General features: G+C 47.1%; 1 protein-coding gene across 1 annotated transcript in view; it reads left to right on the plus strand.

Annotated features, from left to right (window-relative positions):
* Positions 1-16,086, plus strand: part of LOC107109982 (cytochrome P450 2F2-like) — a gene marked incomplete at its 3' end in the record, with an annotated part of 24,975 nt that extends 8,889 nt beyond the window's left edge. Inside the window, exons 2-5 of the mRNA XM_015410692.1 lie at positions 3,490-3,652; positions 9,075-9,224; positions 12,466-12,626; positions 15,910-16,086. Of these exons, the coding sequence (XP_015266178.1) occupies positions 3,490-3,652; positions 9,075-9,224; positions 12,466-12,626; positions 15,910-16,086 (651 nt within the window). The remainder of the gene's footprint in view (positions 1-3,489; positions 3,653-9,074; positions 9,225-12,465; positions 12,627-15,909) is intronic.
* Positions 16,087-16,414: the final 328 nt, after the last annotated feature.

A 16,414-nucleotide genomic window follows, 5' to 3' on the forward strand; every position in this document is an offset into this window, starting at 1 on the left:
TTGCAAGAACTTGTGGCTGGTACTCTGCATGGTTGTTGTTGTTCAGTCGCACAGTCGAGTCCGACTCTTCGCGACCCCATGGACCAGCTCCCTCCAGGCCCTCCGGTCTTCCGCCATCCTCTGAAGTTTGCTCAACTTCATGTTCGTTGCATCGATGACACTGTCTAACCATCTCATCCTTTGCCGTCCCCGTCTTCTTTGACCTTCAATCTTTCCCAGCATCAGGGTCTTTTCCAGTGAGTGCTCCCTTCTCATTTGGTGGCCAAAGTATTTGAGCTTCAGTTTCATTATCTGGCCTTCCAGGGAACAGTCAGGGTTGATTTCTTTTAGGATTGACTGATTTGATCTTTTTGCAGTCCAAGGGACTCTCAAGAGTCTTCTCCAGCACCATAGTTCAAAAGAATCTATTCTTCAGTGCTTGGCCTTCCTTATAGTCCAACTCTCGCAGCCATACATGACTACTGGGAATACCATTGCTTTGACCATGCGGACTTTTGTTGGCAGGGTGATGTCTCTACTTTTTATCATGCTGTTTAGGTTCGCCATCGCTTTCCTCCCAAGGAGCAGGCGTCTTTTAATTTCATGACTGCTGTCACAGTCTGCGGTGATCTGGGATCCCAGGAACGTGAAGTCTGTCACTACTTCCACGACTTCCCCTTCTATTTGCCAAGGAGTGATGGGGCCGGATGCCATGATCTTAGTTTTTTGATGTTGAGCTTCAAGCCCACTTTTGCGCTCTCCTCTTTTACCCTGAGCAAGAGGCTCTTGAGCATGGTTAGCACAATAGAAAAATTCACTACCTGTGTTGAGAAAGGACGTAGTCTTTGGCCATAAGAACTGCTTTAAAAAACCTGTCCTCTCATGATCACCGATGTCAGTAAGGGGTACTGTGGTCAACGAACAAATTGATCTAAGATATTGCGAAATTAAGTATACGTGGGGGGGAATCGTTTTGCCATTTCTGAACCTATTACAAATACATTTCGTGGGTAAACGAAATAGTACGAGCGTATTAAATTGTACTACGACATGACCCCTGGATCCAACTCAGATAATTTTGCATAGAATCCTGTAAAGATAAGGCTCAATCTGCATGCCGCGTAACTCTGCTTCGTTCAGCTGTGCTGCCAGCTTCCGTTGCCTCCTATTTGGCTCAGTATAAAAGCTTGCCGTCTGCATCATGTTAGGTAGAGCGCACGAGAGAGCGGGGAGGTGTGGCCTCTTGGGGGCGCCAGCAGGGCACTGCACTGTGCTGTACTGCGGGGAGGAAACGGCGCCTGCGACCCCCCCACAGAAAGTAAAGGGGAGTGACCTGGGGGAGGGGGGCAGGAAAGACCAAATGAGTTGGGTAAAAAACACAAAACACCCGGTAGTTGCCAGGCAGGGCGTTCTGGGGACCAGTGTCGCCCCTAAGCTGAGTGAGTGTGAGCTAGCTCACAGGGTTTTTTAGCCTCCGGCTCACACATTTTTGCCTTCGCTCAGGAAGGGAGGGCTTCAGAGCAAACTGATTTATGCAGCAGCCAAATTGCCGGCTCCCAACTTTAATGCCAGGAGATCGCAAAGTGGGATTTTTGCTCACAGGACTCCACAGCTTAGAGGGAGCATTGCTTCCAGCGGTGTTCCCTCTAAGCTGAGTGAGTGCGAGCTAGCTCACAGGTTTCTTAGCCTCCGGCTCACACATTTTTGTCTTTGCTCAGGAAGGGATGGCTCCGGAGCAGACTGATTTATGCAGCACCCAAATTGCCGGCTCCCAACTCTAATGCTGGTATCTCACAAAGTAGAATTTTTGCTCACAAGACTCCACAGCTTAGAGGGAGCATTGCTGGGGACTGCCCCAGGATATAACATATGGTTCGGGGGTGGGCACACTTCCAACCACCCCCACCCCCCAATATGATTGCAGAAAAATGATCCCTGGGTGCTTTTCAACACAGACGACTGGATTTTCAGCTAACTTGTTTCCTTTGTGACAATTTGCATATCTCCTTAGAAAAGATGGGAAGCGGGGGGGGGGGAGAATCCGGCTCCAGTAGTCTGCTTACCGCTCATGGTGGCTTGGAGGGCGGGGAGGAGCCAGGGCTCTTTTTGTAGCAGGAACTCCTTTGCATATTAGGCGACACACCCCGAATGTAGCCATTCCTCCAAGAGCTTACAGTAGCCCCTGTAAGAAGAGCTCTGTAAGCTCTTGGAGGATTGGCTATATTAGGGGGGTGTCACCTAATATGCAAAGGACTTCCTGCTACAAAAAGAGCCCTGGGAGGAGCAATTAAACCACCTTAAAACCAAATCCACATGACGCAGTGAGAGGCTATAGTGACCTCAGAGTCACCACTAAATGGCAATAAAATGATGCAGACAGCTAATGCTGAAACGAAGCAATATGAGAGCAGATGCAGAATGAGATGCGGACAGAAATTTGTTAGACGAAGTGGGGTCAGTGGCACAACAGCAGGAAAGACCAAAACAGATTGAACCATAGTATTCTTAGTGCCGCCAAGATCCCGCTGGGGGTGGGTCCCATTTCCTGCTGCCACTTCTGCAGCCAGTGGGAGAGAAATTATCTAAAAAATTCTTGTCTGGTAGCAGCATGATGTAATTTCTGGAGAAAACCTGGAAGCGATCTTAGTCCTCTCTAGGAATCACCAGAAACTCTGTGGTTTTACTATAGAGTTTCTGGCAATTCCTAAAGAGGTGTGACATCACTTCTAGGTGTCCCCCCCCCCGGTCTCACACTGTTTGCCAGACCATGCCTCACAACAGTAACTATTCTACAAAATTGTTATTACCTAATATTAGGCCCAAATATTAGGCCCACATGTATTTCAAAGAGAGTAAGTGAATCATTTAGTTAGCTCTCCAGTTGAATTCATTGGCACTCAGAAGTGCTGAACTGTGATGTATTCAGATTTCCTTTGTATGATCATGGGAAATGCAGATTTATCAAGCTCTATGTGGGGCCCACTGTGCGTTATTTGTGGGTTGTGTTCAGTATGGTGAAGTTGTATAGGTCTAGAGGAAAACTCAAGTTGTATAACTTATACAGTGTAAGTCTAGAGAAAATTAGAGCTGGATCATTGGATGGTAGGGTTGCCAGGTATGGGAGGACTTACCAGTAGAAAGAGAAAAGCCCAGACCACATCACCAACATCACACAGGAAATGATGTCATCATGCCTGTGACTTCCAGGTGACGCTCTGGTATTTGGGCAAAAGCTCTACGGTAAAGCCAGCTTCCACCATAGAGTTTTTGCCCAAATACCAGAGTGTCAACCAGAAGTTGTTGGCGTGATGACATCACTTACTGTGAGATGCCAGCAACATGACTTAGGTCTTCCCCTTTCTTCTGGTAAGTCCTCCCATTGGCTAGCTGATCAGCTGTTGGAGGGTAAGGCCTAGCAGCGAGGGATCCCTGCCTCCACAGGGAAATCTGGCAATTCAACTGGATGTTGCTTATGGGTATGTTTCTACTGTCATTTTCAAAACCCTACAGGAAGCAAAGGTCTTTGGGGATATCTACACTGTGTGGCTTCGTTCAGCCCCTGTGATTGTACTGAATGGATACCAAGCAGTGAAGGATGGCCTCGCTGCCCACCCTGAAGATTTTGCAGGCCGGCCAATAACCCCTTTCTTCCGAAGTGTGGGGGAAAAACGGGGTAAGATTGTCCTGTTTTCTTTTTTTCTTTTTTTTAAGCCCCCGGAGGGGATTTTTTAATTTTTTTAATACTACAAAAACTACCAAGAAAAAATAGGGATAGGATAACTACAACTAGGGAGAAAGAAAAGCAACCCACACTACACTAAAAACCCAAGGTTAGGAGATCATTCCCTGTTAAGCTACTGTTAGTAATAAAACAAAGATGTTAATAAACAATATACTTTGTGAGAACCTGTCTTTCTAAGCTTATATGTTAGTTTGTTTGTTACTTGTTATGAGAAGATTTCCCGAGCATCTCCTCCAGCTCGCTTCATAAAGGCAATTTTCAGAGTCCTTTCGCCTTTACATCTACACTAAGACTCTCTAAAATCTTAATAGCTTCTTAGACATTCACTCCAAATTCTGCAGCCCAGTCTTCCTCCATCTTCAAAGTGATAAAACCGCCAATCTTGAGCCTCTTCCTCTCTGGTCTCACCCTTGGGGCCCAGTGGCATCTCAAAAGTTTATTGATTGTGAAGGCAAATTCAAGTTCTTTTCTCTCAGCAGGATTTAAGATGACACTTTCTGAGAACACTTGCAAGGAAGGAGTGAAGTCCTTGTAAATCTTTCCTGTTTTTCTTGTACTTTTCCTCCTTTTCTCGTTGAGATCACTGTTTAATTTAGTGTTCATCTCTTTCACTTTAAAAGCCCTCAGTTCCATTTTTTCTGCTATCATTGCCAACTGGAGCTGCTGGGACACAAATTGTTGATTTATCTTGGCAAGCTGATGGTTAATACCAACAAGTTGCTCCAGAATCGGCTTGGTGGCTTCTGTTATAAGTGCAATAACGTCTACTCCCCTTCTTCTCGGAGTTGTTTTCGCCAACTTTTTTGGAGTGTCCTCCATTTTAACACTTTATTTTCAATATAAAATCGCGTTCTCCCTGGCTCTGAAAATCGCTTTACGTTGTTTAATAGCTTAAATGCTCATGGATATCTCCCACAACAGGCTTGTACGCTTTAAAATAAAGTATTTCAGAAATGTCCGTTTACAATTCTCTCTCTCCCCCCCTCCGCTTTTATAAATGCATCAGAGAGACATCCCTCTCTCAGCACGATTCAATCGCTTAAGAGATTTTTTGGGGGGGATTTCACTTCAAAGTATCCGTTTACAATCATTTCTCTCTCCCCCCCTCCGCTTATGTAAATGCATCTGAGAGGCGTCCCTCTCTCAGCACAATTCCGATCGCTCAAAAAGTTTTCCCTTTTTTTGGGGGGATTTTCTCTTCTGAAAACAATTCGCTCATTTTAACTCACAATTTATTGTGAGTTTATTGTTGGTCTTTATCTTGTTGGTCTTTAATCGCTCCTCCGCTAGATCTCCTGTGCTTGACCGGATCAACACAGCTTATGGCCTCACTAAGAGGACGCAGTCAGCGGGGGGCCCCCCCGTCAGGGCGGAGGGGAGCCTCCATCTCCCTGCAGATAGCAGGAAAAGAGGCTCACCCTCAAAAGCCCTATGGCCCGTGAGTTCCCCCCGAACTTCCATGGAGGTGCCAATCCAGCGGCATCTCTCCCCCTCGCTGCTGTATGGCACCCCTTCCCAGAGAGCTGGGAAAGGCGTCCACCATAGTTGTGCCGTAGACCCCGCCTCCAAGATTGTTCTGTTTTCATAGGAACCAGAGGGCAATGTTAGACATTTCCCATGACAGAACCCTGGTACCAACTCTATAGTTAAGTCGGACTGCATTTTTAATGCACTATTACTATAAAACATGACTTTTATTTTTTGTTTCAACATATGGTACATATAATTCCAAAGGGGTGAATGCTGTATAAACCTGCAGATTGGGGGAAGTGGGAATTTCTGGAGTTTAAAAAGCATTTCTGTCCAATGATACGCTCTCGATATATGTTGTTGGAGTGCAAAGGGTATAGGTGAAAGTATACTTTCTTTAGAAACCCCACTCTTCTGCCTTGTAGAGCATTACTATCAGACTCTGATGGAACGTCTCTACCAAACCATCTGGCGGTAGATCAAATTGAAGAATTGTTTTTTTAAATCTACAGCCTGACACAACGTCTTTATCATGCTAGATTTGAAAGGCCGCCTTGATTGGTGAGAAGATCTTTTGGCAACCCAACTCAGGAGAACAGCTGTATGAAAGTCTGATGCACCCCTAAGATCCCTATACATTTCAGAGGGATGTTCTATGATGTATGTCTGGGTCTTATTATGCTCTTATCACCCAGCCACCAGCAACATATAAATGCATTAAAAAAAGCCTGACCTGGGTGGCCTAGGCTAACCCGACCAGGGATGGGCGCAAACTGCATCTTTGCAGTTTGGTTCATGATTTGTGGCCAGTGTCATCATGCCCCTGTATAAATCAATGGTGCAACCTCATTTGGAGTACTGTGTACAGTTCTGTTCACCACACCTCAAAAAGGACATTATAGCATTGGAAAAAGTGCAGAAAAGGGCAACTAGGATGATAAAAGGGTCGGAACACTTTCCCTATGAAGAAAGGTTAAAGGGCTTGGGGCTCTTTAGCTTGGAGAAATGACGGTTGAGGGGTGACATGATCGAGGTTTACAAGATGATGCCTGGGATAGAGCAGGTAGAGAAAGAAGGACTTATCTCCCTTTTTCACAGTACAAGAACTTGTGGGCATTCCGTGAAATTGCTGAACAGATAAAAGGGTTAGAACAGATAAAAGGAAGTCCTTCTTCACCCAAAGAGTGATTAACACCAGGGGTCTTGTTGTAGAAAAAGAGCTGCCGGAGCTCATTAGCATAACTCATTAGCATAACTTATTTGCATATGCCACGCCCCCTGACATCACCGGAAGTGACAGAAGGCCACACCCCCTGACATCACCGGAAGTGTGTCAGAAGGCCCGGCTACTTACCCTCCTGCTTCATCCTCATTCCCAAACGGAATGAGGATCGAAGCAGAGGGCGGGGTAAAGAAGGGGCGGGGCTTCACCACGTGACCGCCCCACCCCCTAGAGGTTCTCTTCCGGAGCTCCATACCTGAGAGCTCCCCCCCGACTAGAGCCCTGAAGATAAATGAAATGAAGGGATCACTGCAAAAGCATCTTTATATGTTTGTGCATACCAACAGTATTACAGGGATCAGATGTGGAAGAAAAATCATACAGTCAAAATGGAAGCCGATGAAAATCATGCAAAACAATGCCAACGGGGGGGGGGGGACAGAGACCCCTGGGGGGTTCGAGCGGGGTAGTAAGTTGAAAGATAAAATAAAAATTAAAAAAAAAACAGTGGGAGGGTTTCTAGTGTCCTGGCCCCACTGCTGGACCTCCTGATGGCACCTGGTATTTTTGGCCACTGTATGATAGAGTGTTGGACTGGATGGGCCATTGGCCTGATCCAACATTGGCTTCTCTTATATTCTTAAGCATATGGAGCAGAAGTCCATCAGTGGCTATTAGCCACAAGGTATGCAGAGGAACTCTTGGTCTGGGGCAAGTGATGCTCTGTATTCTTGGTGCTTGGGGGGGGGGGCAACAGTGGGAGGGCTTCTAGTCCTGGTGTCAGGTTCCACAGCCAACAACGGAGTACACGCTTATCAGAAAGGTTGTACTTTATTGCAGAGCTATAGAGGCAGTAACGAAGTCACTGTTAAGAATGGCAACGTTCCTACAAGCATAATGGGATATAGGGTATTCGTATGCACCCCCCCTTTCCATAAGCCAATTAACCAGGCTCCCGCGTGTGGGAGAAGGGTCCCCAGGCCGTTAGAGGCTGCAGCTGGGAACCGAAAGCGCTCCCACGATTCCTGGCATCCCAGACACTACATCAGCAACCTGCAAGGTCATTGATAAGCAAGCAGTGCAGAAGCAAAAGTAAAGAAGCAGCATATGGCCACAGAGCATGAAAATGAATCCCGCCCCCATCATGGCAGCATAGCTGACACCTGGCCCCACTGATGGACCTCCTGATGGCCCCTGGTATTTTTGGCTACTGTGTGACAGAGTGTTGGACTAGATGGGCCATTGGCCTGATCCAACATTGGCTTCTCTTATGTTCTTAAACCACAAACTGATATGCTGTTTCATGAACCAAACTGGTTTGTGTCAGTCTGTGAGCCATTTAAAGTGTAAACCCCTGCTTTCTGCTCCCCGCAGCTTTTCCGTGTGTGCTATGTTTGATGCTCTCTGTACACATCAATAACGTTGTATCTGCAAAGGACAATGTAGGTCTTTTGCCGTTTCAGTATGCAGTAACATACACCCCGGAAAACCTGTTTTTCACATATGTCGAAATTGCAAAATACAGGTGTTGCCATCTTCATATACAATGGTAATTGTGTGTACTGAGCTGAGCTTGCATAACATGCTCTTCCAGTGTGTGGGATAGGAGCACTGGATATGTAACACCTGAAAAAAAGCTGGAGAGGAAACCCACTCCCCGTCTCCACGTATTGACTAAATGCACAGGGAGCAGATGAAATCATTATATCGCAGGATTAATCTTTGTTGGTCTAAAAGGTGACACTGGACTCAAACTTTGTTTCGTTAAGATAGTTCCAGGGGGTTAAGATAGTTGGTCTGAAGCAGTAAAACAAATTCAGAGTCTGGCGGTACCTTTAAGAGCAACAAAGGTTTATTCAAGGTATGAACTTTCATGTGCATGCACACTTTTTCAAATACATTGGAAAGGAAGCTAGAGTTCAAATTTATAGACGGAGGCTGAATACCAAATCAACACGTAACATGATGCAGACACTTAAAGGCCCCGGTCATACGGGCCGGAAAATGCGGGGGGGGGGAGCGTGGCTGCTTGCCCCGGAGCAAAATAGCGCACGGCTGCCCGATCACACGTCCTGTTGAGGTCCCGTGGTTAGGGCATGAGGTGCCGATCACACGGCTATCCTGCAGTGCAGCAAAGAAGCGGCGCGGCGCGATCACACCAGCAATCGCAAATGGGAAATTTTTTTTCTCATCAAAAGTTGAGCATGTGCATGATCCTTTGTGCGCATCCTGTGAAGACTTAAAAAAAAACAACTAACCCTCTTTGCGACAGGACTAGGACGGGATGCGATCAGACGCCCGCCCTTGTCCCGCGTTTTCCAGAAACTAGTACATCGTAAGTACTAGTTTTTTACTCCATATCTTTGGCACGAAGCCACGGCTTTGCCACGGGTGCACTACACTTCCCAGATGTTGCGGTGTGATCGCGCCCGGAAAATCCACCTATCATCCGTATCTTTAGCATGGCAAATGCTCTGGGTGAACGGGGCCAAAGATATGCAAAGTCGGCTTAAATAACAATCTAAGGTTATCAGGTCAACAGTTGTTTTGATTTAATTAAGGGAGGGAAAGGACAGTAAAGTAATAAATATGTCAAAATAGGGGATAAATGTGAAAAGGCATATTTTCTAATTGCGGGAATCAAACCATCAATTGCTACAGGTATTATGCTTGCAACCGGCGAAACGTGGAAGACCCAGAGACGATTTTCCCTCATGATCCTTAAGACCTTGGGCCTAGGGAGGAGAAGTATGGAATACCAGATCCAAGAGGAAGCCTGCCACTTGGTGGAATCCTTTATGAACATGAAAGGTACGGCCAGGGGTCTTGTTGTAGAAAAAGAGCTGCCGGAGCTCATTAGCATAACTCATTAGCATAACTTATTTGCATATGCCACGCCCCCTGACATCACCGGAAGTGACAGAAGGCCACACCCCCTGACATCACCGGAAGTGTGTCAGAAGGCCCGGCTACTTACCCTCCTGCTTCATCCTCATTCCCAAACGGAATGAGGATCGAAGCAGAGGGCGGGGTAAAGAAGGGGGCGGGGCTTCACCAGGTGACGGCCCCGCCCCCTAGAGGTTCTCTTCCGGAGCTCCGTACCTGAGAGCTCCCCCCCGACTAGAGCCCTGGGTACGGCATAGACGATGGTCCTTCAATGCAATTGAGAATCCTCAGGATTCAGATAATATTATAGCATGTCGATGTAAAGTAGGCTGTGAATGTGAATGGATTTACCACAAGCCTTTGATTCAGATGGGGGCTTTCAACCCTACGGAATTCTGGGAACTGTAGTTCTGTGATGGAGAACACGGCCTCTCATAGAACCATCGAGTTGGAAGGGGTCTCCAGGGTCATCTAGTCCAACCCCCTGCACAATGCCTCTCCCCCCACCCCCAGTGACCCTTCTCCATGCCCAGAAGATGGCAAAAGAAAAAATCCCCTCAAAGCCTATAGGATCCCTGGCCAAACTGGCCTGGAGAGAATCGCTTCTTGCTTCCTGACCCCAATGTGGTGATCAGCATTTCCCTGGGCGTGTAAGAAAGGGCCACGAGAACTAAGCACTGGTGCAACCTTTTCTGCCCTCCCTCTCATGATCTGCCTAAGTTCACAGAATCAGCATTGCTGTCAGATGGCCATCAAGCCTTTGTTTAAAAACCACCAAAGAAGGAGAGCCCACCACCTCCCGAGGAAGCCTGTTCCACTGAGGGGGTTGTTTTGCAAGCCATGGCTGAACCTCAAAGGCATTTAGAGGGTTCACGGTCCCTTAAGATGCCTTCTCCAAGTGGTGAATTCACCTTGAAGATGTTCAAAGGGACTTCAAGACCTTTAAAAGCCTTCTGAGTGAACTCACCATGGAGTCGTGTGCCTTGGAGAATACGGTCCCTTTAAATGCCCTTTAAGTTCAGCAATGAGGTGGCCCCGAAAATCCGAAATATTTTTGGGATTTTCAGGGCTTGACCATTTGGATAGCTAAAATTGAGCCCCATTTGGTAACCGGCTTAAAACTACCCCCAAATGCTGATACGGTTGGATTTTTTTGGCTTAGTTTATGCTGAATGCACACCCGCAGGCCCGTGGCCAGGATTTTGTGGCTCGTGGGACAATTTTTTTTCCTGGTGGGGCTGAAGTTCTCAATGACTAGGAAAATCTTTTCCCCCCCTGCCTTAAACAAATATGACCCCATTGAAGCTGCTCCCCTCCCTAAACACTGCCCTCCACAGGCTCAACCCCCTAAATCTCCAGGTATTTCCTGACATGGAGCTGGCAACCCTTCCAGCAAGCCACCTTCCCGTTGCAGAGATTCCAGCCTGAATCTCAAAGCAATTTGGCACACCTAAGGAATAAAGGGTTTTCAAGGGAAAATCCTGTGGGGCTGTCCCTTTAAGAAAGAGGGCAGAGCCCCCAAAGCCCCACCGTAACTACGGGCCTGCCCACCTCTGCTCCCTACAGGTAAGGTGAAGCTGTTCAGTGCTTTTGCAGAAACTTACAGATGTTGAGAGATCTCTTAATTACATAGAAAGACGACGTTATCCTTCTTCCCTTCTAAGCTCTTGCTTTCAGCTTTTTTGGGGTGTGTGTTTGTGGGTGTGCAAATATATGTTTTGTATCAAGGGAGTGAAAGTCTAATTCTCTGCTGCTGTCTGCCATAGCTACCTTGGAAACCTGGTTGAGTGTGTGGTATATAACTTTATTAAATAAATGAAATGTCCCCTGATGTCCAGTCTGTAGTATGAATGGGAATACAAAGATCCCCCCCCCCGATTATTCATATTTTCCTGGTTTTATACATTTTTCTCCTAAGTAAGGTTTTATTTCATTAGGATGTGATGAAGGCCTACTAAGTGGTAGGACTTTCTCTTGTAGGTTAGATTATTTTTCTAGCTGATGCTAGCAGACAAGAAAACAACATTATTTTGGTATAGAAAATAGGTATAGAGTTCATGGAGATTTTTAGTTGTTTAGGGTAAAACTTTGCAGTGTCTGGGTCATAAAGATTTTAGCTTCGTATCAGGAAAAAAACACCTTTGTTTGGGTATGAAGAATCCTTGGCCAATATTATTCAGATTAGGTTAAGTGAACATTTAAGATATTATGTAGGCACACCTTTCTTCATATTTAACCAATGAGTGGACTATTACTCAAATGATGCACTGTCCTTTGTAACCAATTATGCTTTTGGAATGTTATCTTCATGACTATGTCATTTCAAGTATAAAATTTCATGTACTTCCTGGTTGTGTTCAGAAAGCAGTCAATTTTTGATTGGCTAAGTTTGCCCTAACTGTCTTCAGGTTTCTTGATTGCAATTAAAACACTATGAACCTTACACCTCATTTTGACTTCTTTTTTTGACTGGGAATCTCTTTGTATAACAAGTCTGTCTACAGGAGAGGCAGGCTGCCTGTCATTCTGCAGCAGTCCTATCTGCCTTGCCAGCTAGTACAAGCAAAGCATTTCCCTCTGTTCTGTGGGTGGCTTGAAAACTGCTCTACGGCCCCGGGCACACGGGCCGGATATCGCCGGGGGGGGGGGGGGGGGGGCTAATTGCCCCGGTGCAGTTTGATCAGCGATTACGTGATCAGACGCGCCAGCGGCACACCACGGATCCTTCCCTCGGTGCCGGCGGGTAAACGAGGGACCAGAGGGGAATGCTGCGCGCTGGCGCAATCTGGAGGCAGCCCATGGCAAACGTTTACTAGTACCTTGGAGGTACTAGTTTTTTAAGGCACATTGTCGGTGGTAAGCCACGGGTGTGCTCCACTTCCCAGATGTTGGGGTGTGATCGCGCCCAGATAATCCACCCACCATCCGTGCCTCTCCTGTGGCAACTTTGCCGTGTGACCGGGGCCTACGCTTTGCATTTCTAGCTAGTATTGTGGGAGAGAAGAGGAGGCTAAACAGTAGCTGCTGACCTTAGGTCTCCTAGTGAGTTCATGGCTGCCATGAGACTTGAACCAGAGACCTCCGGGACCACAGCTCATACTCTTGACCACTATGTCAGATCCACAAAAAATGGGCTAACAATCTGCACCATTCCCTCCCGTTCCAGGAAAGCCCATGAACCCTTCTTTCTTCCTCACGCTTGCCGTTTCCAACGTGATCTGTGCCGTTGTCTTTGGCCACCGTTTCTCCAACGACAACAAAGAGTTTCATCAACTGCTGGAAACTGTCGAGAATTTCTTCAAATCTGCAGGCAGTGCCTGGATATATGTGAGCAAACTATATATATATATATATATTGTGCTTCTTTTTCTCTTTCACCTGAAAGAGTCAGGATAAGATGTTAACATGACTAGGCAACTCAGAAAGGTTTGAGGTAGTTGTGTGGAACCATAGTAGCTCGATGTGAAGAGACTCTCTTTAGAAAAATTATGAAGAAGAGTTGGTTTTTATACCCTACTCTTCACTACTCAAAGGAGTCTCAGAGCGGCTTACAATCGCCTTCATTTCCTCTCCCCACAACAGACTTCCTGTGAGGTAGGTGGGGCTGAATGAGCTCTTTTGAGAACTACTCCTGACACAAGGTCACTCTGCTGGCTTCATGTGGAGGAGTAGGGAATCAAACCCAGTTCTCCAGATTAGAGTCTGTCACTCTTAACCACTACACCATCCGAGAGTTCTGAAAGAACTCAAATGTGAACTTGTGGATCTCCTGACAAAAATATGTAATCTTTCCTTAAAATCTGCCTTTATTCCTGAAGACTGGAAGGTAGCTAATGTCACTCCCATCTTTAAAAAGGGTTCCAGAGGAGATCCGGGAAATTACAGGCCAGTCAGTCTGACGTCGATACCAGGTAAATTGGTGGAAACCATTATTAAGGAAAGAATTAGTAAGTACATAGATGAACAAAACCTACTGAGGCAGACTCAGCATGGGTTCTGTAAGGGAAGATCTTGTCTCACTAACCTGTTAATGTTCTGTGAGGGGGTGAACAAACACGTGGAGAAGGGGGAGCCAATAGATATTGTTTACCTTGACTTCCAGAAAGCTTTTGATAAAGTTCCTCATCAAAGGCTCCTAAGTAAGTTCAAAAATCATGGGATAGAAGGACAAGTCCTTTTATGGATCAAAAACTGGCTAGTTCATAGAAAACAGAGAGTGAGTGTAGGTGGGCAATTTTCTCAGTGGAGGGTGGTAAGCAGTGGGGTACCGCAGGGATCAGTACTTGGTCCACTGCTTTTTAACTTGTTCATTAATGATTTGGAGATGGGAGTAAGCAGTGAAGTGGCTAAATTTGCGGATGATACGAAGTTGTTCAGGGTGGTGAAAACCAGTGAGGATTGTGAGGCACTCCAAAGGGATCTGTCAAAGTTGGGCGAGTGGGCGTCAACATGGCAAATGGGGTTCAATGTGGCCAAGTGCAAGGTGATGCACATTGGAGCCAAAAATCCTAACTATAAATACACGTTGATGGGGTCTGAACTGGCAGAGACTGATCAAGAGAGAGATCTTGGAGTTGTAGTAGATAACTCACTGAAAATGTCGAGACAGTGTGTGACTGCAATAAAGAAGGCCAATGCTATGCTGGGGATTATTAGGAAGGGTATTGAAAACAGATCAGCCAATATCATAATGCCCCTATATAAATCAATGGTGAGACCTCATTTGGAATACTGTGTGCAGTTCTGGTCACCACACCTTAAAAAGAATATGATAGCTTTGGAAAAAGTGCAGAAAAGGGCAACTCGAATGATAAAAGGGTTGGAACATTTTCCCTATGAGGAAAGGTTAAAGCCGGTTAAGGCGCTTAGGGCTCTTTAGCTTGGAGAAACGACGACTGAGGGGTGACATGATTGAGGTTTATAAGATTATGCATGGGAAAGAGCAGGTAGAGAAAGAGGTACTTTTCTCCCTTTCTCACAATACAAGAACTCGTGGGCACTCCATGAAATTGCTGAGTGGTCGGGTTAGAATGGATAAAAGGAAGTCCTTCTTCACCCAAAGAGTGATTCACACATGGAATTCACTGCCACAGGAAGTGGTGGCGGCTACAAGCATGGACGGCTTCAAAAGGGAATTAGATAAGCATATGGAGCAGAGGTCCATCAGTGGCTATTAGCTCGGGGGCAAGTGATGCTCTGTCTTCTTGGTGCTTGGGGGGGGTCAACAGTGGGAGGGCTTCTAATGTCCTGGCCCCACTGGTGGACCTCTTGATGGCCCGTGGTATTTCTGGCCACTGTGTGACACAGTGTGTTGGACTGGATGGGCCTTTGGCCTGATCCAACATTGGCGTCTCTTATGTTCTTATGTTCTTTTGGGTAGTGAAGGGCGGGGTATAAATCCAATCTCTTCTTCTTCCTCAGTTCACATTCAGATGGCAGTCAAAAGAAGAGAGAGAGGCCTAATCTAAAGAGTGTTTTCCCTATCACAAATGGCCAGCTTGTCCGGCATCACATGTGCAGGAGTATGAGGGCATTGTTTCCACAGGAGAGACCTGCAGGGACATGTTTCTCCATGGAAGGCCATGTGAAGAAGAGTGAGAGGACAAAGGGAGAGAGAGGAGGGGGTCAGAGGGCAGCTCCCGACAAAGAGAGGCGTCCCATTCAAAGAGATGACACCTATGCACCCTTGGAGTGATGTAGCGCCCCCCAATGTCCAGGCATGCTGAGTCGCTCGCTCCAACAGGAGGCACCATAGAGAATGCGCGTGAAGAGGCACTAGCCAATCTGACCTCTTTGCAGGGCGACATTTTCAGTAGGCTTTCTTCAGGTGGGTTTTCAAGGCAAGAGACGTTCAGAGGTGATTGGCCATTGCCCGTCTCTGCGGAGTGAACCCGGACTTTCTTGGGGATCTCCCTTCCAAGTACTAACCAGGACCGCCCCTGACGAGATCGGGCTAACCTGGGCTATCCAGGTCAGGGCAAAACACAACCACTGGCCTGGTTTATTCCATTTACAAAACGGGGTTGTTTTTTTTAATTTCGGGAGTTGCGTTCTACCACTCGGCATAGCACCGGAGACCACACCGGATCTCCCAGAGCCAGTTTGGTGTAGTGGTTAAGTGTGCGGACTCTGATCTGGGAGAACCGGGTTTGATTCCCCACTCCTCCACTTGCACCTGGCTGGATGACCTCTGGCAAGCCATAGTTCTGATAAGAGCTGTCCTTGAAAAAGAGCCATTTCTGTCAGAGCTCTCTCAGGCCCACCGACCTCACAGGGTGTCTGTGGTGGGGAGGGGAAGGGGAAAGGAGTTTGTAAGCCACTCTGAGACTCCTTCGGGTAGTGAAGGGCAGTGTATAAATCCAATCTCTTCTTCTTCTTCTTCTTCTTCTTCTTCTTCTTCTTCTTCTTCTTCTTCTTCTTCTTCTTCTTTTCTCAGAGCTCTCTCAGCCCCACCCACCTCACAGGGTGTCTGTTGTGGGGAGGGGAAGGGAAAGGAGTTTGTAAGCCGCTCTGAGACTCCTTCGGGTAGTGAAGGGCAGGGTATAAGCCCAATCTCTTCTTCTTCTCTTGTAGTTTTCTCAGCACTCCGGTTTCTTCTGCCCCTTTCTAGGTCTACGATATGATGCCCTGGCTGATGAAGCACGTCCCAGGCCCTCACAACGATGTATTTTCTGACTGCGACGCCGTACGTGCATTCATAAGGAGCGAGATCCACAAGCATCAGGAAAGGAGTTCTCCAAGTGAGCCGGAAGACTTCATTGATTATTACCTTGCTCAGATAGAGAAGGTAAGCAGCTGCTGGGTTTGATGCCAAAACGAGGGTTGCCGGGTCCGGCCTTGGCCCCAGCAGGGGACTTTGGGGGGGTGCGTTCCCGTAGGGGGCGGGGACGTCCCCAGTGTGATGATGTCACATTGGGGACATCCCCCCAAGCTCTGCCCTCAACAACGGCCACCCGCAGCCACCCCCTCTCCTTTCCCTTCTGCGAGATTTCAAGGCCCTCCAGATGATTCGTGGGTCACGTGTTCCCCAGGCCCGTAGCTAGCGTGGGGCCCACAGGGCCCGCCCCCCGCGGTTATTATGGCCCCCTCCCCCAGTCCTTGGCTCCCCCTCCCTC

This window comes from Gekko japonicus, unplaced genomic scaffold (assembly GCF_001447785.1).
Source record: "Gekko japonicus isolate JY-2015 unplaced genomic scaffold, Gekko_japonicus_V1.1 scaffold6053, whole genome shotgun sequence".
Taxonomy (NCBI): domain Eukaryota; kingdom Metazoa; phylum Chordata; class Lepidosauria; order Squamata; family Gekkonidae; genus Gekko; species Gekko japonicus.